Below are 22,443 nucleotides of genomic sequence, written 5' to 3' on the forward strand. Positions count from 1 at the left end.
ATTTTTAACATAATATATATATATTAAAAAAATTTTTTTATTCTAAAAAAAGACATATTTATAATATAAAATATGTAACAGTTGTCAAGAAATCTTTAACCGGTAACAAACAATTACATGGCGTTATCACATTAATTTGAAACTATTTCAAAATAAAACTATTAAAAGTTACCAATGAATATTAGCCAACGGCCAATTTTTGGAATCGTTAATCACGAATCTATTATAAGATTTTTTAAATACAAAATAACGGATCTTATATGATGGATAAAAATATTATACTTTTATGTTTTTTAATTAATTACTTGAAAACTTTGTTCTCTAAGGTTTTTAAGATCATTGATTATAAATTTGCTATTAAGTTTTTAAAATTTAAAACGGCGGATTCAATGTAGTGAAAAAAGTGGTAAATATGGATATTTTTTAATCACTTTTAAAATTATGTCCTTTTTGAATTTTAAGATTACTGATTGGGAATGCACAATTAGAACTTAAAAATGACGGATTTAATATGGCAGATAAAAATAGTAAATTGAAAAATTATATTTTTACGCGTTTTCTATTATTTTGTATTGTAACAAAATATTTTTTTCAACTAAAAAGTTAAGACGGCGACGTAATATTTGATTTTACTTTTTGTTTTTTTTATTTTTTTATTTTAAATTTTGAAATAATAAGTATAAATTCAAATCATACATCAAAGAACGGGTTATGAATAAAAGCTTAAAACTGAAATATATCATAATTTTTGTCTGCTATATTAAATCCGCCATTATAAATTTTAGAATTCTAATAGTAGATTTTTAATTAGCGATCCTAAAAAACATTGTAACTAAAATTGTAAAAAATTTTATTTAAAAATGTTCCTTATTCTTTATTGGTTAAGCATGTATAAGTTAAAAGATATGTGTCAGAATTCTTAGGAAATTGTTAATAGTTTATCTTGATTCATTTTAAATATACGAGAAAAAGCAATTAATTAATTTCCAATAAAAATGCTTTAATAAAAATTTTATTTGTAACTAATTTGAGAAACTCTGTAATTCTTATTTCTGCCCTTTTATTAATCTTAGTTTTACTTATTTGTTTATTGTTAATTTGAAAAAGTTAGTTTGAAAGAATTACAATTTTTTAAATATTTTAATATAATACAATAACTTATAAATAAATGGATATGCAGTTGTACCGTTTTTAAATGATTTTTAGTTTTCATTTTTTTTGCTCACCGAATATGTATCGTTCCGCAGAAAAGCATTAGTTTTGTTAATTGGATAATCGACGATAGGCATATCGATTTTGCATGTGGGTGGACTTCGAATAGTAGTCATTATCAGATGTTTCGCATCATCCGATCCATTTAATAAATAATCTATGAGATTCTCTACCTCATTTAACCCAGTCACGCAAGTCTTTGTGGTCCTGTCAAAAATTATATCGTAAGGGCAACATCTAGTAGTATATACTAGCTGCGAAAAGGAAGCATTAATTGCTTCTATCTGATGATGTTTCTTTGATTGACATTGAAAGACTGCTGCAATTTGTCTTATTTTTTTCCAAAATTCAGAAAACGTTTCGAGGCAAGTTGAGACCTATAAATAAATTATTAAGCTTATAAACAAGGAAAATATCAATAAAAATATTAGCAATACTTATTTTATTTACTTAAATCACTGCAAAGTAACGGATAGTAAATTTCTACCAGGGGTACGTAGTTTGAAATAGGATGTCATGTGATGCAATTTTATTTATCACAATACTGCGTATCGTACTTGAGATATCACTAATATTATATTATTTTACTCGTTATTGTATCTATATTTTTTATATATAAAAGTCATATATATTTTTGTATATGACCTACAATACTTAATAAAAATACCCGAAATTCTTTGTTTTTTTGTTACAGTTTTATGCTACTTTTTCCTAAGAAAATATGAATACATGATACTAATTCGAGCAAATTAAAGAAGAAATTGATCTAAAAATTGATTAACAAAACATAAAATTTAGCGTAATTTACACAATTAAAAGTTTAAAAATAAATAAACCATTATTTTATTATAAAAGTTATATTTTATATCACACCCAAATCAAGATAAATTACATTTTTCCCCAAGGAAATAAAAATAAATATAATTTAAGCAAATTAAAGGAGTGGTTGATCTAAAGGTTGATTAGCGAAACGTAAAAAAAGCGCAATTATATAGCGTAATTAATATAAGTACAAGTTTAAAGATAAATAGAATATTACACTTAATTATAAAAAATAACATTTTATGTCGTACCCAAATTAAAATATTCTGCATTTTTTTCAAAGAGATAAGATTATAATAAGAACTGTAACTTACGCTAATTAAACGTTTCAAAAATAACTTGTTAAAGTTAAAAATTAAAATATTTAAAATTAACTTTATTAAATTAAAAATTATTAACTTTTTAGCTTTATTATTAACTTTCAACTTTTTAACTAATTACTATGCAACCCTAATTTCATATATATTTTATTATTGTATAAATATGTACATTTTATATAGTACATATATATTGAGAAAAATATTGTTTTGTTTTTTTCATATATTAAGTTTTTGTCATAAATTTTTATTATGCATTCTATTAAAAATGCATACATTTTTGTTTCTTCATTAAAGTTATGTAATTTATATCTCAAGCAAAACATTACAGTCTTAATTAAAAATAAAATTAATTTAATTATTACACTGTACCTGTACGAAATTGTTGAAATTATAATCATCATCATTGATTATTATCGTCATATTTATTAAATCATTAGTTTTGCACTGAGGTATATTTTGTAACTCCAAAGTAGTATTCCAATAGGTGATATTGAAATATCTTACATTTTTCAATACTAAAACGCACTGTAAGTGAGTGCGTAAATTTCTTTCTGAAAAGCTCTCTTCTGGTGGACAATATTTCGTCAGATTTTGTGATTGCAATGTTGCTCTTATCAATAATAATATCAGACTCAGCAAAACAAAGTTTATCGTAGCCATAGTAGTATAAAAATATACGTCCAGAGCAAGTTTTTTTTCTTCTCTGTATATTTTATTACAGCAAAATATCTTTTACCTCTGTGTATATTTTATTATATTAAAAATGTTATACACGTGTTATTGATTAACACATATACAGTCGTCAGTTCCTTTGTCTCATTTTTAAAAAAAATTTATTCAAACTTTTTTGTCCTTGATTATCTTAAATATTTAAATTGCTTTTTTTACGTACGTGCTTAAATTTGTCTTATATAAAGAACTGGAAAGTTCTATACAATTAAAGTAATTCTAGCTCACATTTAATTGCTTATGTCTTAACTTTTCTTTTGTCATAAATTGCATTTGTATCACTTGAATTCAGTTTTAATGTCCGTAAATATTATTAAACACTCACCCACGGAAAACGGAATTACTTGCTATCTTTAACTTGTATTATTATTCTTTCATTCTGCATAGATATTTTCACCGCTCCAATTTTAAATGGGATTATTCTTCGATATTTGTATCTCGCACTGTTTTACGTTAAATGCGTACGACGAATGCGAATGTACGATTATCATTCACACAATTCTTGAAATGACGCAACCGAACAGATCAGCCGGAAAAAGTAAAATGAAAGATACTTTTCAACTAGGCATGACACTAATTGCACCGAGAAATGTATAAGAACGCCCACACGACAGGCCACACCCATGTCCAATCTTTTTTTTTAATTTAACTTTTTTGCTTCTTTGTATTTTTTCCCTTTATTTTCGCTTTTTTTTCTTATTTCTTTCTCGGTATTTCTTTTATTCGCATATTTATTCATACATACATAGGCTGCGTTCTGATATTCGCTGCCAGTACTGAAAATCTACAGTTAACGTCGCATATCCCAGATAGCAAGGTGACGTCCACTAAACGTCAATAATTCGTCATTTAAGGTCGCGGACGTCATGTTACCAAATTAAGACGTAATAGTCATTTTTTGACCTATTAATTACGTCAGTCATTTATCCATTCTATAACGTATTTCCGACGTCATATTCTTGACTAATTAATAATGTCAGTTAATTAATCATTTTATGATGTATTAATAAGGTTTTATTAGTGACTAATTACTAACGTTAACTATAATTCTTTGTAATAATTGACGATTTGACCTCAAATGACGAATTATTGAGGTCTAGTAGACGACACCTTGCTACCTATAACTATTAATCATTATTTAAAGATTGGCTAATAAATAACATTATTAATAATTAATATAATATTTTATATAATTAATACTATCAATATTTTAGAATCATCCCAGACAGCACATAATATTTATGATAAATATTTATTAATACTAGACCACAACATTGCGCGCGCTTCGCGCGCGCCACTTAGCATTTTTATATTGAACATTGCACTTTTTTTTCTTCTGTAATATTACTCTCACACACTTTATCATATTTAATGCCCTTCTCTATCTCACGCTCCTTCTCCCACTCTCTAAATTATTAATTATAATATTAATGATATTAATTATATTATTTTCATATTGTTCAATATTACTCTTACACTTTACTTTCTTATTTAATCCTCTTCTTTATCTCTCACGCTCTCCCACTCTCCTCCCTCCGCCCCTCTCTCACTCACTAAACACAAATTAGTGATTATATTATATTTTCATGTTTCTTAATATCACTCTTACATACTTTATCTCCATACTTAATCCCCTTTAAATAAATTAAAAATTATAATATATTATATGTAATGTTACCTGTTAATTTTCAATCAATTTTCAAAACTTTCACTTTCTGGCGAACTCTTTAGAAAATTATTGTACGCGTCCGGAACTATAGGAAAACTGTGTTAAAATAAATAGAATTCTCGATATTCGATTAGCATTTCCCGTCAACCCTCAAAATTCAAGTTTTCCGGAAAATATAATTGTTTAAAAAATGTTTTAATTAATTATATCACCTGAATTCTATAGCAAATTATTGTACGCGTCCGGAACTATGTGAGAATTACGTTAAAATAAATAGATCAGTCGATATTTGATTAGCATTTCAAGTCTAGCTTTAAAAATTCAAGTTTTCCGGGCAAAATAATTGTTTAAAAAATGTTTTTATTAATTATAACACCGTAACTTTCCAAAAACTATTGTACGCGTCCAGAACTATATGAAAACTGCGTTAAAATAAATAGAACTGTTGATATTCGATTAGCATTTCCCGTCAACCCTCAAAATTCAAGTTTTCCGGAAAATATAATTGTTTAAAAAATGTTTTAATTAATTATATTACCAAAACTCTTTAAAAAATTATTGTACGCGTCTAAAACTATATGAGAACTGCGTTAAAATAAATAAAACTGTCGATATTTGATTAGCATTTCACGTCTAGTCCTCAAAAATCAAGTTTTCCGGGAAAAATAACTGTTTAAACAATGTTTTAATTAATTAAAACACCGTATCTTTTTAAAAAACTATTGTACGCGTCCAAACCTATATGAAAAATGCGTTTAAATAAATAGAACTGTTGATATTCGATTAGCATTTCACGTCTAGCTCTCAAAATTCAAGTTTTTCGGGTGAAATAATTGTTTAAAAAATGTTTTAATTAATTATATTACCGGAACTCTTTAGAAACTTATTGTACGCGTCCGGAACTATATGAGAATTGCGTTAAAATAAATAGAACTGTCGATATTTGAACAGCATCTCACCTTTAGCTCTCAAAAGTCAAGTTTATCGGGCAAAATAATTGTTTAAAAAATGTTTTAATTAATTATAACACCGTAACGTTTTAAAAAACTCTTGTAGGCGTCCAGAACTATATGAGAATTACGTTAAAATACATAGATCTGTCGATATTCGATTAGAATTTCAGGCCTAGCCCTAAAATACAAGTTTTTCGGGCAAAATAATTGTTTAAAAAATGTTCTAATTAATTATATCACCTGAACTTTATAGAAACATATTGTACGCGTCCCGAACTATATAAGAATTACGTTAAAATAAATAGATCTGTCGATATTCGATTAGCACTTGTCGTGTAGCCTCAAAAATTCAAGTTTTTCGGGCAAAATAATTGTTTAGAAAATGTTCTAATTAATTATATAACCGGAACTTTATAGAAACATATTGTACGCGTCCCGAAATATATGAGAATTACGTTAAAATAAATAGATCTGTCGATATTCAAATAGCACTTGACATGTAGCCTTAGAAATTCAAGTTTTTCGGGCAAAATAATTGTTTAAAAAATGTTCTAATTAATTATATCACCTGAACTTTATAGAAACATATTGTACGCGTCCCGAACTATATGAGAATTACGTTAAAATAAATAGATCTGTCGATATTCGATTAGCACTTGTCGTGTAGCCTTAAAAATTCAAGTTTTTCAAGCAAAATAATTGTTTAAAAAATGTTCTAATTAATTATATCACCGGAACTTTACAGAAACATATTGTACGCGTCCCGAACTATATGAGAATTACGTTAAAATAAATAGATCTGTCGATATTCAAATAGCACTTGACGTGTAGCCTTAGAAGTTCAAGTTTTTCAGGCAAAATAATTGTTTAAAAAATGTTCTAATTAATTATATCACCTGAATTTTATACAAACATATTGTACGCGTCCCGAACTATATAAGAATTACGTTAAAATAATTAGATCTGTCGATATTCGATTAGCACTTGTCGTGTAGCCTTAGAAATTCAAGTTTTTTAAGCAAAATAATTGTTTAAAAAATGTTCTAATTAATTATATCACCGGAACTTTACAGAAACATATTGTATGCGTCCCAAACTATATGAGAATTACGTTCAAATAAATAGATCTGTCGATATTCGATTAACACTTGTCGTGTAGCCTCAAAAATTCAAGTTTTTTAGGCAAAATAATTGTTTAAAAAATGTTTCAATTAATTATATCACCTGAACTTTATAGAAACATATTGTGAGCGTCCCGAACTATATGAGAATTACGTTAAAATAAATAGATCTGTCGATATTCGATTAGCACTTGTCGTGTAGCCTCAAAAATTCAAGTTTTTCGGGCAAAATAATTGTTTAAAAAATGTTCTAATTAATTATATCACCGGAACTTTATAGAAACATATTGTACGCGTCCCGAACTATATGAGAATTACGTTCAAATAAATAGATCTGTCGATATTCAAATAGCACTTGACGTGTAGCCTTAGAAATTCAAGTTTTTCGGGCAAAATAATTGTTTAAAAAATGTTTTAATTAATTATATCACCTGAACTTTATAGAAACATATTGTACGCGTCCCGAACTATATGAGAATTACGTTAAAATAAATAGATCTGTCGATATTCAAAAAGCACTTGACGTGTAGCCTTAGAAGTTCAAGTATTTCAGGCAAAATAATTGTTTAAAAAATGTTCTAATTAATTATATCACCGGAACTTTACAGAAACATATTGTACGCGTCCCGAACTATATAAGAATTACGTTAAAATAAATAGATCTGTCGATATTCAAATAGCACTTGACGTGTAGCCTTAGAAGTTCAAGTTTTTCAGGCAAAATAATTGTTTAAAAAATGTTCTAATTAATTATATTACCTGAATTTTATACAAACATATTGTACGCGTCCCGAACTATATGAGAATTACGTTAAAATAAATAGATCTGTCGATATTCAAATAGCACTTGACGTGTAGCCTTAGAAATTCAAGTTTTTCGGGCAAAATAATTGTTTAAAAAATGTTCTAATTAATTATATCACCTGAACTTTATAGAAACATATTGTACGCGTCCCGAACTATATGAGAATTACGTTAAAATAATTAGATCTGTCGATATTCGATTAGCACTTGTCGTGTAGCCTTAGAAATTCAAGTTTTTCAAGCAAAATAATTGTTTAAAAAATGTTCTAATTAATTATATTACCTGAACTTTATAGAAACATATTGTACGCGTCCCAAACTATATGAGAATTACGTTAAAATAATTAGATTTGTCGATATTCGATTAGCACTTGTCGTGTAGCCTTAGAAATTCAAGTTTTTCAAGCATAATAATTGTTTAAAAAATGTTCTAATTAATTATATCACCGGAACTTTATAGAAACATGTTGTACGCGTCCCAAACTATATGAGAATTACGTTAAAATAATTAGATCTGTCGATATTCGATTAGCACTTGTCGTGTAGCCTTAGAAATTCAAGTTTTTCAAGCAAAATAATTGTTTAAAAAATGTTCTAATTAATTATATCACAGGAACTTTACAGAAACATATTGTACGCGTCCCGAACTATATGAGAATTACGTTAAAATAATAAGATCTGTCGATATTCGATTAGCACTTGTCGTGTAGCCTTAGAAATTCAAGTTTATCAAACAAAATAATTGTTTAAAAAATGTTCTAATTAATTATATCACCGGAACTTTACAGAAACATATTGTATGCGTCCCGAACTATATGAGAATTACGTTCAAATAAATAGATCTGTCGATATTCGATTAGCACTTGTCGTGTAGCCTTAGAACTTCAAGTTTTTCAAGCAAAATAATTGTTTAAAAAATGTTCTAATTACTTATATCACAGGAACTTTACAGAAACATATTGTACGCGTCCCGAACTATATGAGAATTACGTTAAAATAATAAGATCTGTCGATATTCGATTAGCACTTGTCGTGTAGCCTTAGAAATTCAAGTTTTTCAAGCAAAATAATTGTTTAAAAAATGTTCTAATTAATTATATCACCGGAACTTTATAGAAACATATTGTACGCGTCCCGAACTATATGAGAATTACGTTAAAATAAATAGATCTGTCGATATTCAAATAGCACTTGACGTGTAGCCTTAGAAATTAAAGTTTTACGGGCAAAATAATTGTTTAAAAAATGTTCTAATTAATTATATCACCTGAACTTTATAGAAACATATTGTACGCGTCCCGAACTATATGAGAATTAAGTTCAAATAAATAGATCTGTCGATGTTCGATTAGCACTTGTCGTGTAGCCTTAGAAATTCAAGCTTTTCGGGCAATATAATTGTTTAAAAAATGTTTTAATTAATTATATCACCTGAACTTTATAAAAACATATTGTAAGCGTTTCGAACTATATGAGAATTACGTTCAAATAAATAGATCTGTCGATATTCGATTAGCACTTGTCGTGTAGCCTTAGAAATTCAAGTTTTTTGGGCAAAATAATTGTTTAAAAAATGTTTTAATTAATTATATCACCTGAACTTTATAGAAACATATTGTAAGCGTCCCGAACTATATGAGAATTACGTTAAAATAAATAGATCTGTCAATATTCGAATAGCACTTGACGTGTAGCCTTAGAAATTCAAGTTTTTCGGGCAAAAGAATTGTTTAAAAAACGTTTTAATTAATTATAACGCCGTAACTCTTTAAAAAACCATTATACGCGTACAGAACTATATGAAAACTGCGTTGAAATAGACATAATTGTCAATATTCGATTTGCATTTCACGTCCAGCCCAAAAATTCAAGTTTTTCGGGCAAAATAATTGTTTAAAAAATGTTCTAATTAATTATATCACCGGAACTTTATAGAAACATATTGTACGCGTCCCGAACTATATAAGAATTACGTTAAAATAATTAGATCTGTCGATATTCGATTAGCACTTGTCGTGTAGCCTTAGAAATTCAAGTTTTTCAAGCAAAATAATTGTTTAAAAAATGTTCTAATTAATTATATCACCGGAACTTTACAGAAACATATTGTATGCGTCCCGAACTATATGAGAATTACGTTCAAATAAATAGATCTGTCGATATTCGATTAACACTTGTCGTGTAGCCTCAAAAATTCAAGTTTTTTAGGCAAAATAATTGTTTAAAAAATGTTTTAATTAATTATATCACCTGAACTTTATAGAAACATATTGTACGCGTCCCGAACTATATGAGAATTACGTTAAAATAAATAGATCTGTCGATATTCGATTAGCACTTGTCGTGTAGCCTTAAAAATTCAAGTTTTTCAAGCAAAATAATTGTTTAAAAAATGTTCTAATTAATTATATCACCGGAACTTTACAGAAACATATTGTACGCGTCCCGAACTATATGAGAATTACGTTCAAATAAATAGATCTGTCGATATTCGATTAGCACTTGTCGTGTAGCCTTAGAACTTCAAGTTTTTCAAGCAAAATAATTGTTTAAAAAATGTTCTAATTAATTATATCACAGGAACTTTACAGAAACATATTGTACGCGTCCCGAACTATATGAGAATTACGTTAAAATAATAAGATCTGTCGATATTCGATTAGCACTTGTCGTGTAGCCTTAGAAATTCAAGTTTTTCAAGCAAAATAATTGTTTAAAAAATGTTCTAATTAATTATATCACCGGAACTTTATAGAAACATATTGTACGTGTCCCGAACTATATGAGAATTACGTTAAAATAAATAGATCTGTCGATATTCAAATAGCACTTGACGTGTAGCCTTAGAAATTAAAGTTTTACGGGCAAAATAATTGTTTAAAAAATGTTCTAATTAATTATATCACCTGAACTTTATAGAAACATATTGTACGCGTCCCGAACTATATGAGAATTAAGTTCAAATAAATAGATCTGTCGATGTTCGATTAGCACTTGTCGTGTAGCCTTAGAAATTCAAGTTTTTCGGGCAATATAATTGTTTAAAAAATGTTTTAATTAATTATATCACCTGAACTTTATAAACACATATTTTAAGCGTTTCGAACTATATGAGAATTACGTTCAAATAAATAGATCTGTCGATATTCGATTAGCACTTGTCGTGTAGCCTTAGAAATTCAAGTTTTTTGGGCAAAATAATTGTTTAAAAAATGTTTTAATTAATTATATCACCTGAACTTTATAGAAACATATTGTAAGCGTCCCGAACTATATGAGAATTACGTTAAAATAAATAGATCTGTCAATATTCGAATAGCACTTGACGTGTAGCCTTAGAAATTCAAGTTTTTCGGGCAAAAGAATTGTTTAAAAAATGTTTTAATTAATTATAACGCCGTAACTCTTTAAAAAACCATTATACGCGTACAGAACTATATGAAAACTGCGTTGAAATAGACATAATTGTCAATATTCGATTTGCATTTCACGTCCAGCCCAAAAATTCAAGTTTTTCGGGCAAAATAATTGTTTAAAAAATGTTCTAATTAATTATATCACCGGAACTTTATAGAAACATATTGTACGCGTCCCGAACTATATGAGAATTACGTTAAAATAAATAGATCTGTCGATATTCAAATAGCACTTGACGTGTAGCCTTAGAAATTCAAGTTTTTCGGCAAAATAATTGTTTAAAAAATGTTCTAATTAATTATATCACCTGAACTTTATAGAAACATATTGTACGCGTCCCGAACTATATGAGAATTACGTTAAAATAATTAGATCTGTCGATATTTTAACAGCATCTCACCTTTAGCCTTCAAAAGTCAAGTTTTTCGGACAAAATAATTGTTTAAAAAATGTTTTAATTAATTATAACACCGTAATTTTTTAAAAAACTCTTGTAGGCGTCCAGAACTATATGAGAATTACGTTAAAATACATAGATCTGTCGATATTCGATTAGAATTTCAAGCCTAGCCCTAAAATACAAGTTTTTCGGGCAAAATAATTGTTTAAAAAATGTTCTAATTAATTATATCACCTGAACTTTATGGAAACATATTGTACGCGTCCCGAACTATATGAGAATTACGTTAAAATAATTAGATCTGTCGATATTCGATTAGCACTTGTCGTGTAGCCTTAGAAATTCAAGTTTTTCAAGCAAAATAATTGTTTAAAAAATGTTTTAATTAATTATATCACCTGAACTTTATAAAAACATATTGTACGCGTCCCGAACTATATGAGAATTACGTTAAAATACATAGATCTGTCGATATTCGATTAACACTTGTCGTGTAGCCTCAAAAATTCAAGTTTTTTGGGCAAAATAATTGTTTAAAAAATGTTTTAATTAATTATATCACCTGAACTTTATAGAAACATATTGTAAGCGTCCCGAACTATATGAGAATTACGTTAAAATAAATAGATCTGTCGATATTCGATTAGCACTTGTCGTGTAGCCTCAAAATGTCAAGTTTTTCGGGCAAAATAATTGTTTAAAAAATGTTCTAATTAATTATATAACCGGAACTTTATAGAAACATATTGTACGCGTCCCGAAATATATGAGAATTACGTTAAAATAAATAGATCTGTCGATATTCAAATAGCACTTGACGTGTAGCCTTAGAAATTCAAGTTTTTCGGCAAAATAATTGTTTAAAAAATGTTCTAATTAATTATATCACCTGAACTTTATAGAAACATATTGTACGCGTCCCGAACTATATGAGAATTACGTTAAAATAATTAGATCTGTCGATATTTGAACAGCATCTCACCTTTAGCCTTCAAAAGTCAAGTTTTTCGGACAAAATAATTGTTTAAAAAATGTTTTAATTAATTATATCACTGGAATTCTTTAGAAAATTATTGGACGCGTCCGGAACTATATGAAAACTGCGTTAAAATAAATAAATCTGTCGATATTCAATTAGCACTTCACGTCCAGCTTTCAAAATTCAAGTTTTCCGGGCAAAATAATTTTTAAAAAAATGTTTTTATTAATTACAACACCATAACTTTTTTAAAAACTATTGACACACGTTTAATCGGCATCGCGGAAAAGCGACAACAATACTTCGAGAGATGCGAGTATTGATGCCATGCCCTTTTTTAGAAAGGATTCTTACTTCTCCCCCCCCCTTTCTCTCTTTCTCTCTCTCTCTTTCTCTTCCTCTCGTATATTTTTTATTTGGCTCTTTTTTCTTTTTCCCTGATTTCTTGTAATTATTTCAATCAGCTATCAAAAGTGACAGTTTTACAGCTGAAAATGACACGAAGTAGTTTGACAGCTGGAAATGACACGAAGTGATGACAGTCACAACGCACTTAACAACTTTATAGCGAGACAGCCAATCAGCATCTCGGAAAAGCGGCAACAATAAATTCGATTCGATTTAACATCTCCTTTTTTAGATAGGATAGGATTTATTTTTTAAAAATATTAAATAAATATTTTACACATATTTTATATACACGAAGAAAAAAAATCTTTATTCAACATATTATTAAAATATAGACTAAATATTTTATATAATATTTATGGTAAATAAAAAATAAAAATTTGTATAAGTAATAATTTTGTAAATATTTATAAATATTTCATAAATATTTTTATAATATTTATGATAAATCTTTATGATTTGTCAAATCTAAGACCACAAAAATATTTATAAAATATTTGGATAAATGTTTATAAAACGTTTAAATAAGTATTATAAATATTTTATACAGATTTTTATAAAGATTTTTCCATTTTTATAGCGTGCGAACGTGAAAATAAATATGAAATGTGTGCTTATTCAAAAATAAAATAAAAATAGCAACAGTAAAACAAGGCTTTTGAAAGTTAAACAACAAAAGCAAAGAAAATTTGAAAAAAAAATGTAGCATAAGAATAGAGAGCCACAGCAACGCGTGGCAGGGCATAGCTAATTTTTAAATAATGTTTAAAAAATGTCTTTAAAACGTTTTATATTCCTATTTAGACATTGTGCTGTTTGATTAAATACGGTTGGTTAGATAAAGTTCTTTTTTTATAAATTTGTAAATTTTTTTATTTTCTTAAAAAAAAATTTTATTTAAAGATTAAAATATAATTAACTATTCATCATTCACTTTATTTTGAATAAATGTACAATTTTAAGGTACACTGTGTTTTTCTAGGTTAAAATCAATTTTATACATTTATTCTTATGTAAGCCGTATTATTACTTCTGTTTCTCTTTGACTCATTATGCAGTGTTACTATATTTACAACATAGTATTTTATAAATAGTATTAAATATGTATTAAATATATAATTAAAGTCTAGTAATCTATTGAAAGACACTTTCATAAATATATTTGTTAAGTTTCCGATTTAAACTACTGATTCTTAATAAATTTATTGTATAAAATATAAATAAGTGATAGTAATATCATTTTTTATCTATAATTTATTAAATTGCGCTAATTATTGTATACATTTTAATAATAAAATATTGAAACAGGAAAGTTTTTATTTGTTTTCGTTCACAAAGATATTTAAAATAACACAAATTAAACAGAATATAATTAGAGGATATTCGAAAATATATGATAAAATAAAGATATAAATTATACTTATAATACAAACTAAATTTAGACTAAACTGTCTCAATTATTTTACTTATGCCGTTAAATTAATTACGGACAGTGTTGTTAATGCTGCTCTCTTGATTCTAAAAATGTGGTTTCTTCTTGATATTTATAGGGGGAAGGCTAACCCAACCTTCCTAAGATTTTTAGGTCATATTTGTTTAAAATAAAATGGATCGCAATTAGGAAATTGGATCGATTGGAACTGGTTCCAATCGGTTCTCGTTTCTTTTTTCTCTTTTGTGGTACAATAACTATGTGGCGATAATTTAACTTAACTTTTGTTTTCTCTACACTCTACAATTATTTAAATTATTGTTAAATATTATTAAATACTATTAATTATTATTACTATTTATTATTAACTAAAAAATTAAAACCCAGAACCGAAACCGAAGAAATTATAATTTAAATGATTTTTTACATGAGAAACACTTCTTAACTCAGCATAACACTTTGACACAATACTGAATGCACCAAGAAACGCCCACGCGAAGAGGCCACTCCCACGACTAATCTTTTTCTTAAATTTAATCTCTTCTTTTCTTTGAATCTCTTTTTCTTTTTCTTTCTTTTGTTTCCTTTCCTTATTTCTTCCCCGGTCATTCCTCTTATTCGCTCATTTATTTATACATACACAGTCCCGTCATAAGTTCTACCAGTACTTTCTGTAGTGAATAAAAAGTAGGTAACACAACAAAATTTATACATATATTTCAAATCTACCCTGCGAAAGAACTTTACTATAGGATATATAATTTATTCAAAAGTTTTCTGAATGCATCTGAATGGATTTGAGACCCGACAATGGATAAATACCTGTTTGGCTTGATACATGATATAGAAATGTAAACAATTAAGTTATTAATCAATCAATTTATGCACCATTTGCAATGGAATTTTGGTTGCTGCACCGAGAATATTTTGTTCGTTGACATACACATGTCAAATTGACAATTAAATTGACATCTTTTCTTACAAACTCTTTCTTTAAAGACATTCCACAGTTAATGAAAATTAGATTGAATTAGATTGAAAATTCCAATCTTCAGTCTTCAGATAAAATTTGAATGTTAGTTTTTAATGTTTCAAATGTTTCTAATGTTTCAGATTTTATCAGAACTGAAATTTAAACCTTTACTTGGCGCGAGACATTATCATGTCTCTTGATATTGACGTTATTTGTATAACTACGGACTACTAAATAAATTGTTTCATACATTAAAATTGCTCACATAATGTAAGATATTACGAGTTATTATAATATACCTACAGGAGCTTTAATACCACCTTTTAAATAAAAGTTATAAAACTGCAGCAAAATAAGGTTTTGTTACATACTTTTCAGGTTTTTTTATGGCGCAACAAAATTTGTTCAATCACATCATTAATAGACCTACTCTATGCAATTTACCAACATGATCAGGCGTACTGAAAAATCAGAGCAGAGGAATTTCTATTTTTGGACATCAACCGCATTCCGAGAGTTCTGCAGGATATTTATAGATCATTGATCATATTGCTTCTTTTTGCCAGCATCGATAGAATAAGAAAATTAGTATGAGTCACTGCAAAGAACTTTAACCAGAAAAAAGAGAGTTATGCTTTTCGTCTAGAGAAACAAAACGACAATAAAGTATTGCAAAACAAAATAAATATAAGAGGAATATTCTTAAGAATCAGCATTGAATTTTCGTATTTATTCTTACAAGTTTAATAACTTTATTTAATTAACTGGTTGAGAAATACATTTCTGGAACTCTAGAAGAAATGATACAAATATAAGTTAATGAGGCGTTTTGACTCAAAATTTTGAGTCTTCTTTAGTGCAGCAATTATGCATTAAACTTCCAGAAAATCGCTAAGTAGTTTATTGTAGTGACTAATTTCTGAAAACATTGTTGAATCGTTTGAAATGTAAAATTGCTGTAATTGTTTATGAAATAGATTTTTATATTTAATAAATATTTAAAAGTAGTCCAGCAACATGTCAGCAACAATACAGATACGTTGTTCGGAGCAATAATAAAAGATTTAATAAAAACAGTAACATATTCGTGAGATATTCTATAAAAAATAAATAAAGCATTTGAAATCGAAATGACTACTTAAATAGTAATACGTTTGTATCGTTGCTGGCATGCTGCTCAATATCATATTTGTTAATAACAAGAAGTTGTCACATATTCTAATGTATTTAATATGTGGCCTGTTCTTTTTAGCTGCACTGGTGCATTGGTGCAGCAGTGCAACTAAAAAGAACAGGCCAATTGTCTCATTGAATACTTTACAATATGTAACAAGTTGGATTTCAACTTGCCAGCAATATATCAGCAACTTTGAAATTAAATTTGTATTGTTATCATTTTATTGTTGTAATAATTTATAAAATTACATAATCTATTATATTATTAACAATGTGAGATAACTTTAATGCTAACAAGGTGCTATCTTGCATTTATTAAACTTAATTTTTTTTTATAAAAAACAATACTAAAATTCTTCTTTCTTTTCTATCTTTACAGACTTCTCATTTGTAGTTTAGGATTGTATGTTAGCGTTAGCAAGACTAAGAGAGATGAACAAAACAATTCTAGTACGTCCTTGGATAACGAGAGAGGATGAGCTGGCTAAGGATTCGATTAAACAGGTCGTCGACATTCTTTGCCGTAAAAAAAGTGTCATCGGAAATTGATTAGAACAGGCACTTAAGCTTTTAGACGATAATAAATGGCTATTAATAATCAGACAATTGATAAGAAACGCCTTGTTAAAGTAGTTCCTCTGCTCAGGCCCGACACAACAAGTAGCATAAGGGCAGAAGTTAAAAAAAACTCAAATAATCATTTTGTTGTCTTTCTTCTTTTGCTGTATATGATCTAAAGTTAATAATAATAAATATGAGAAAAAATTTGCCTATAAAGTACTATCTTATTACTAAAATATTTTTTTTAAATTGAGAATAAACACTTTTTACTATTATATCATCCTTAACTAAATATAAACAATTTGACACTTAACTAAACATAACAATTTATGTTATATCACTAGCACACGTTTAAATTAAGCTTTTGTTGATGTGATAAATGATTAAACTTAAAATATGTCATTGTAGAGCTATCAATTGTGTAACTAATCGACAAAGATAAGATGACGGAGATTGATTTATGATAATACATCATCATAAAAGTATAAATATACATATAATCACTGTGTATAAACCTAAAATTAAACTTAACTTTTAATGTATAAAATTACAAAACTTTATACAAATAATTTATAAAAATAAAAATATTTTTAGAATTTATTCGTAAATAATTTATTTAAAAACAATGATACAGTATAAAATTCTTTTGGACAGTTCAGAACAGAGATTGTATCGAAATTTACCACGTTTTTATCAAATTAGTATATCGGGTAAAACCCGATACGCGATCTCTCGTTGATAGGTCTATTAACGTGATTCTTCTACCTCAGAAGATGTACTTGATATTTGTTGGTGTCGTGTGCATATAATGTTTAAATACAATGAACGAACAGTAGCAATAATCACAAATATTTCGTCTCGTAAAAGGTAAGACATGCACATGTGCATATTTCATTAAAAAAGAAATTTTTCATTTAAGTAGTAAGAATTAAAGAAATAATGTATTGATTAATTAATTAATATTAATATTTACAAACATATAAAAAATATTTAGCAAAAAACAAAGTTAAACGTATACTAACAATTGCAATTATTACAGTTTTATAATTAATTTATTTATTTAAATGTGCAGAATCATCATGTGGAAGATAATAATATTGTGTACAATTGTGTGCTTAGCTGCTGCTCAAAAAGCTACTTTTAATAATTACAAAGTCTTTAGAATTATTCCTACTACGGAGGCGCATGTCAATGAATTACATCAACTTGAAGCGATTCATGATGGAGTGAGTAAATTCTTTTGCATACAAATATAACCATATAAGAATAATATTTATTTAAAAAATATGATTTTGCTAAAGTCATAAAATTCTAGCTGTAGACATAATCTTAAAATAATTTGGTTTGAATCTGAAAATAATATATGCTTAAACTGATTATTAGAATTCCAAAACTTTTTGCAATATTTGAATATTCTTCATAATTATTTTTATAAACCAACAAAGTTATTTTCAGATTGCTATTTAGCTAAATTTTTAAATACTTCCATAAAAGTGTTTTTTATGTGCACAGAATTAAATTTTATTTAACTTAAAGTAATTAGTACTAGCCAAACAAATTTAATTATTTAACACTTTTGCTAAATTATTTTTAAATTTTAATTAAAATATGTACAAAAATTGATTTTAGAAATTTTTATATTTATTGATTATATAAAAAGTAATAAAATTATAGATTAATTCTTAAAAAATCTACAAGATTTTAAACAATTTTATAAAATAAAAAATATATTTATAAAATAAAAAACAAAGACTAACAAAACAAATATTGATTTTAGTTCTCGTTCTGGGCAGAACCTAGTTTTGTAGACAGAAATGTAGATCTTATGGTGGCTCCGCACAAATTGCCCGAATTTTACGAAATAATGACTCGAATTGGAGTACCCTACCAAATTCATATAGAAGATGTCCAAAAATTGATTGACCAAACAGTGGCTGAGAATCAATCTACCTCATTTGATTTCAATAACTATCATACTCTTGAAAAGATCTATAAGAATCTGGATGATTTGGCTAAACAATATCCCGACAAAGTGGAGATCATTGTAGGCGGCAGATCGTATGAAAACCGACAAATTAAAGGCGTCAAGGTTTCTTTTAAGGCCAACAACCCCGGAATTTTCATTGAAGGTGGCATTCATGCTAGGGAATGGATTTCACCAGCAACAGTCATGTATATTCTTCATCAATTGCTGTCTAGCAGTGACCCGGATATTAAAGATCTAGCTGAAAGTCATGATTGGTACATCTTTCCTGTGTTCAATCCCGATGGATATGCGTATACGCATACCAAGGTAAATTTGTTTCTCTTTTATTACATATCGTCGCTTATTAATCATGAATTAAAATCATATACTTAAAATAATGTCTTCCGGACTCTCGTTATTTAAAATTACAAAAAATAATAACAGGCGAATGAAAATAAAGTACAGATATTGAAACATAAAAATTACCCTTTTAATAATCTTGATTGATAATCTTGATTAATATACAATACAAACGTTTTGATATTATATTTGAGTCATCTTCAGTTACAACAAATATCACTTGGTGCTGTTTTACCTAAATAAAATACTATATTTAAATTCTTTTCTTATGTATTAAAATTTTTTTCAATTATTTTCAGAATCGATTATGGAGAAAAACACGTAAACCATACGGTATTTGCGTTGGAGCTGATGCAAATAGAAACTGGAACTACAAATGGGTGTGTAAGTACTAGTATCCCGAGCAGGGAATAATTTACAACTCAATAAATCATCATAATATTACAGCCAAAAGTTTGTATAAAATTTTAATCTAATATTTGTATATTAATGTTATCAATTTGTTATTTTTAGCTAAAGACTTTACTGCCAATCCATGCTCTGAGCTTTTCGCAGGAAGAGAGCCGTTTTCCGAAATAGAGACGAAGAGCATGTCCGAGTATATTGAATCTATTTCTGACAAATTCTATGCATACATATCATTCCACAGTTATTCACAACTTTTGATGTATCCTTACGGTTACACAAAAGAGCATCTTGATAATCATGAAGATTTGGTAAGAAATCATATTAATAAAGGAAGTAATTTTGGAAAAATATTGATGATGACAAGAAAATAATTTCTAAAAGTAATATAGCTTTTATCCTCACATTTTTATGTATTAAAAAGATATAAAACTCATCCTTTAATATAAATCGTGTAATGCAAAAATTTAATTATTACTGTTATAATAGATTTTAAAATATATTTAATGTATACACAAATATGTATATATGTCATAAACATAATTATTATATTTAATTCTTAGTAGATTAATTTTAGTAGCCCAGATAGCAAAAGAAAAGGTACAGTTGTATATGAATAACAGTTTGATAATTTTTTATGCATAGTAAATTAAATGAAGACGCTACCAATCTTTTTTTCGCTACATTTGTGTTTTACAAAATTATTTTAAATCTTGCACGATGAATTCATCAACAAATGTCTTCTAATAGCATCCTAAGCTGCGTTCCGAAATTAACTGTCAGTACTAAAAATTGATAGTATACGTAATATAAACTACAGATTTTCAGTACTAGCAGTAAATTTTGGAAAACGTAGCCCTAGAATGCATGTAGAATACTTGTAGCAGGCATCTAGAGTAACATTTACTCATCTATTGTTGATTACGTTTTATTAGCATTGGGAAACTTAGGGAGAGTAATTGTATCAGAGACTGAAGAAAGATTATCTCCGCTACAAACTATTATTTGCATACAGTTGTACCTTCTACTTTTGCTACTTGAGTAGGTTATCATATTATTTATATGTTTGTAACATAATAAATAATAATATTATTAAATGTTTTATTATAATTTAATATTTATAATTTTAGCACGCTATTGGCTTGAAATCAGCTGCAGCTCTCGAACAAAAGTATGGAACTCAATATCGAGTCGGAAATGTTGCTGAAACGATTTGTAAGTTTCTTTTAATATTTTTATTTATTTTATTTTAGTTATTGTACTCGTATTATTTAATATAAAGATTCACAATTGAGATTAGTTTTTTATTTATAGTTAAGATTGATTTATTTTAATTTAACTTTTGAAAAATTTTTTTTAATTACAACTTTTTAAACATTTTTTTAAATACATTAATTAGTAAATAATAATTAGTAATACATTAATTTCTAGATGTGTGCACCGGAGTTACTGTGGACTACATTAAAGGCATTTATCGTAAACCTATTGTATACACTTATGAGTTACGTGATCGCGGTTATTATGGCTTCTTACTACCTCCTGATCAAATTATTCCAACTGCAGAGGAGACTATGGATTCTCTTGTAGCTATGTTTAAAGAAGTAAAGGCACGTGGATATGTTAAAGAAAATTTGCATTAGTATAAATTTATGTGTATATAATTTTGATAAGACAAAACTTTTTTAATATAAAATATTAATAATAAAAAATATTGACAATTTAACTTTTAATTACACAATGTGTTTATAATTTTTTATATTTTATATTTATTATAATTAATTATTAGACTCTTCTACATTATATTATTTAATTTGCATTTTTTATAACATAACAATTTTTGACGAAATGGATAATGTATATATCATAGTAAAATATATAATTTTATTTAATAATTGTTTTGTTTTACTAATATATAATATTTGGTAAATAAATTATCAAGTAATATGTTTTTCTCATATTTATCAATATGTATGTATTTTTATCTTTTTACACTTTTTTCTTTATATATATTTAAAGGATGTACAATATATCTTAAAAAATATAGTTTTGCTACATTGTTTCTTAATACCTTTGTTTCAACAAAATTTATAATCTAATTATATTTTTATATTTTTGTTATTTAAAATAATTTTTTATTCACATAGTATAATATACTTTTGCTGCGTTATAATATTTATTACAACAATTCACTTTTATTGCAACAAAATAGATAATACTTATCAAGATAAAATAGATTTTATTTATCAAATAACTTTTTGCGTCGTCTTGTAAAGAGGGCTTTACTTGCCTACAATCTTAATTGCCAACAGCTTCGTTTGCACACACAAAAATAATTAAGGTACAAGAGTAGGATTGCATACATGACATTATTGCGTCCATGACAATATTGCGCGCAGACACATTGCACACATAGTACAGCACCCCGTCTTGTACATGTATGTACATACTAAATAAATTACAAAACCGTGTTTTGTGTATTTTTATTATATTTATAAGATATACATAACTTTATTTTATCTTTTTTACAAAATTTTAAATATTGTTCAAAATATACAATTGTTTAAAAAGTAACATTAATTTTTAAAATTTATTTTTTAGATAAGATTTAATCTAAGAAAATCTAAAAAGAAACTATATATCTTTATATTATTAAAATAAAATAATTAAAAATAAGTATTTAATTATATAATTGAATCTCTTTTTGTTAATTTATATTTTTGTTATACCTGTACATTT

At 26.9% G+C, this 22,443-nt stretch overlaps 1 protein-coding gene across 1 annotated transcript; it reads left to right on the forward strand.

Annotated features, from left to right (window-relative positions):
- Positions 1-18,029: 18,029 nt before the first annotated feature.
- Positions 18,030-22,158, forward strand: LOC105830975 (zinc carboxypeptidase). The gene is made up of 6 exons (XM_012670752.3): positions 18,030-18,202; positions 18,754-19,269; positions 19,602-19,686; positions 19,816-20,018; positions 20,838-20,922; positions 21,139-22,158. The coding sequence occupies exons 1-6, from the start codon at positions 18,041-18,043 to the stop codon at positions 21,345-21,347; spliced, it is 1,260 nt and encodes a 419-aa protein (XP_012526206.3). The 5' UTR covers positions 18,030-18,040; the 3' UTR covers positions 21,348-22,158.
- The last annotated feature ends 285 nt before the right edge of the window (positions 22,159-22,443 follow it).

This window comes from Monomorium pharaonis, chromosome 2, assembly GCF_013373865.1.
Source record: "Monomorium pharaonis isolate MP-MQ-018 chromosome 2, ASM1337386v2, whole genome shotgun sequence".
Lineage (NCBI taxonomy): Eukaryota > Metazoa > Arthropoda > Insecta > Hymenoptera > Formicidae > Monomorium > Monomorium pharaonis.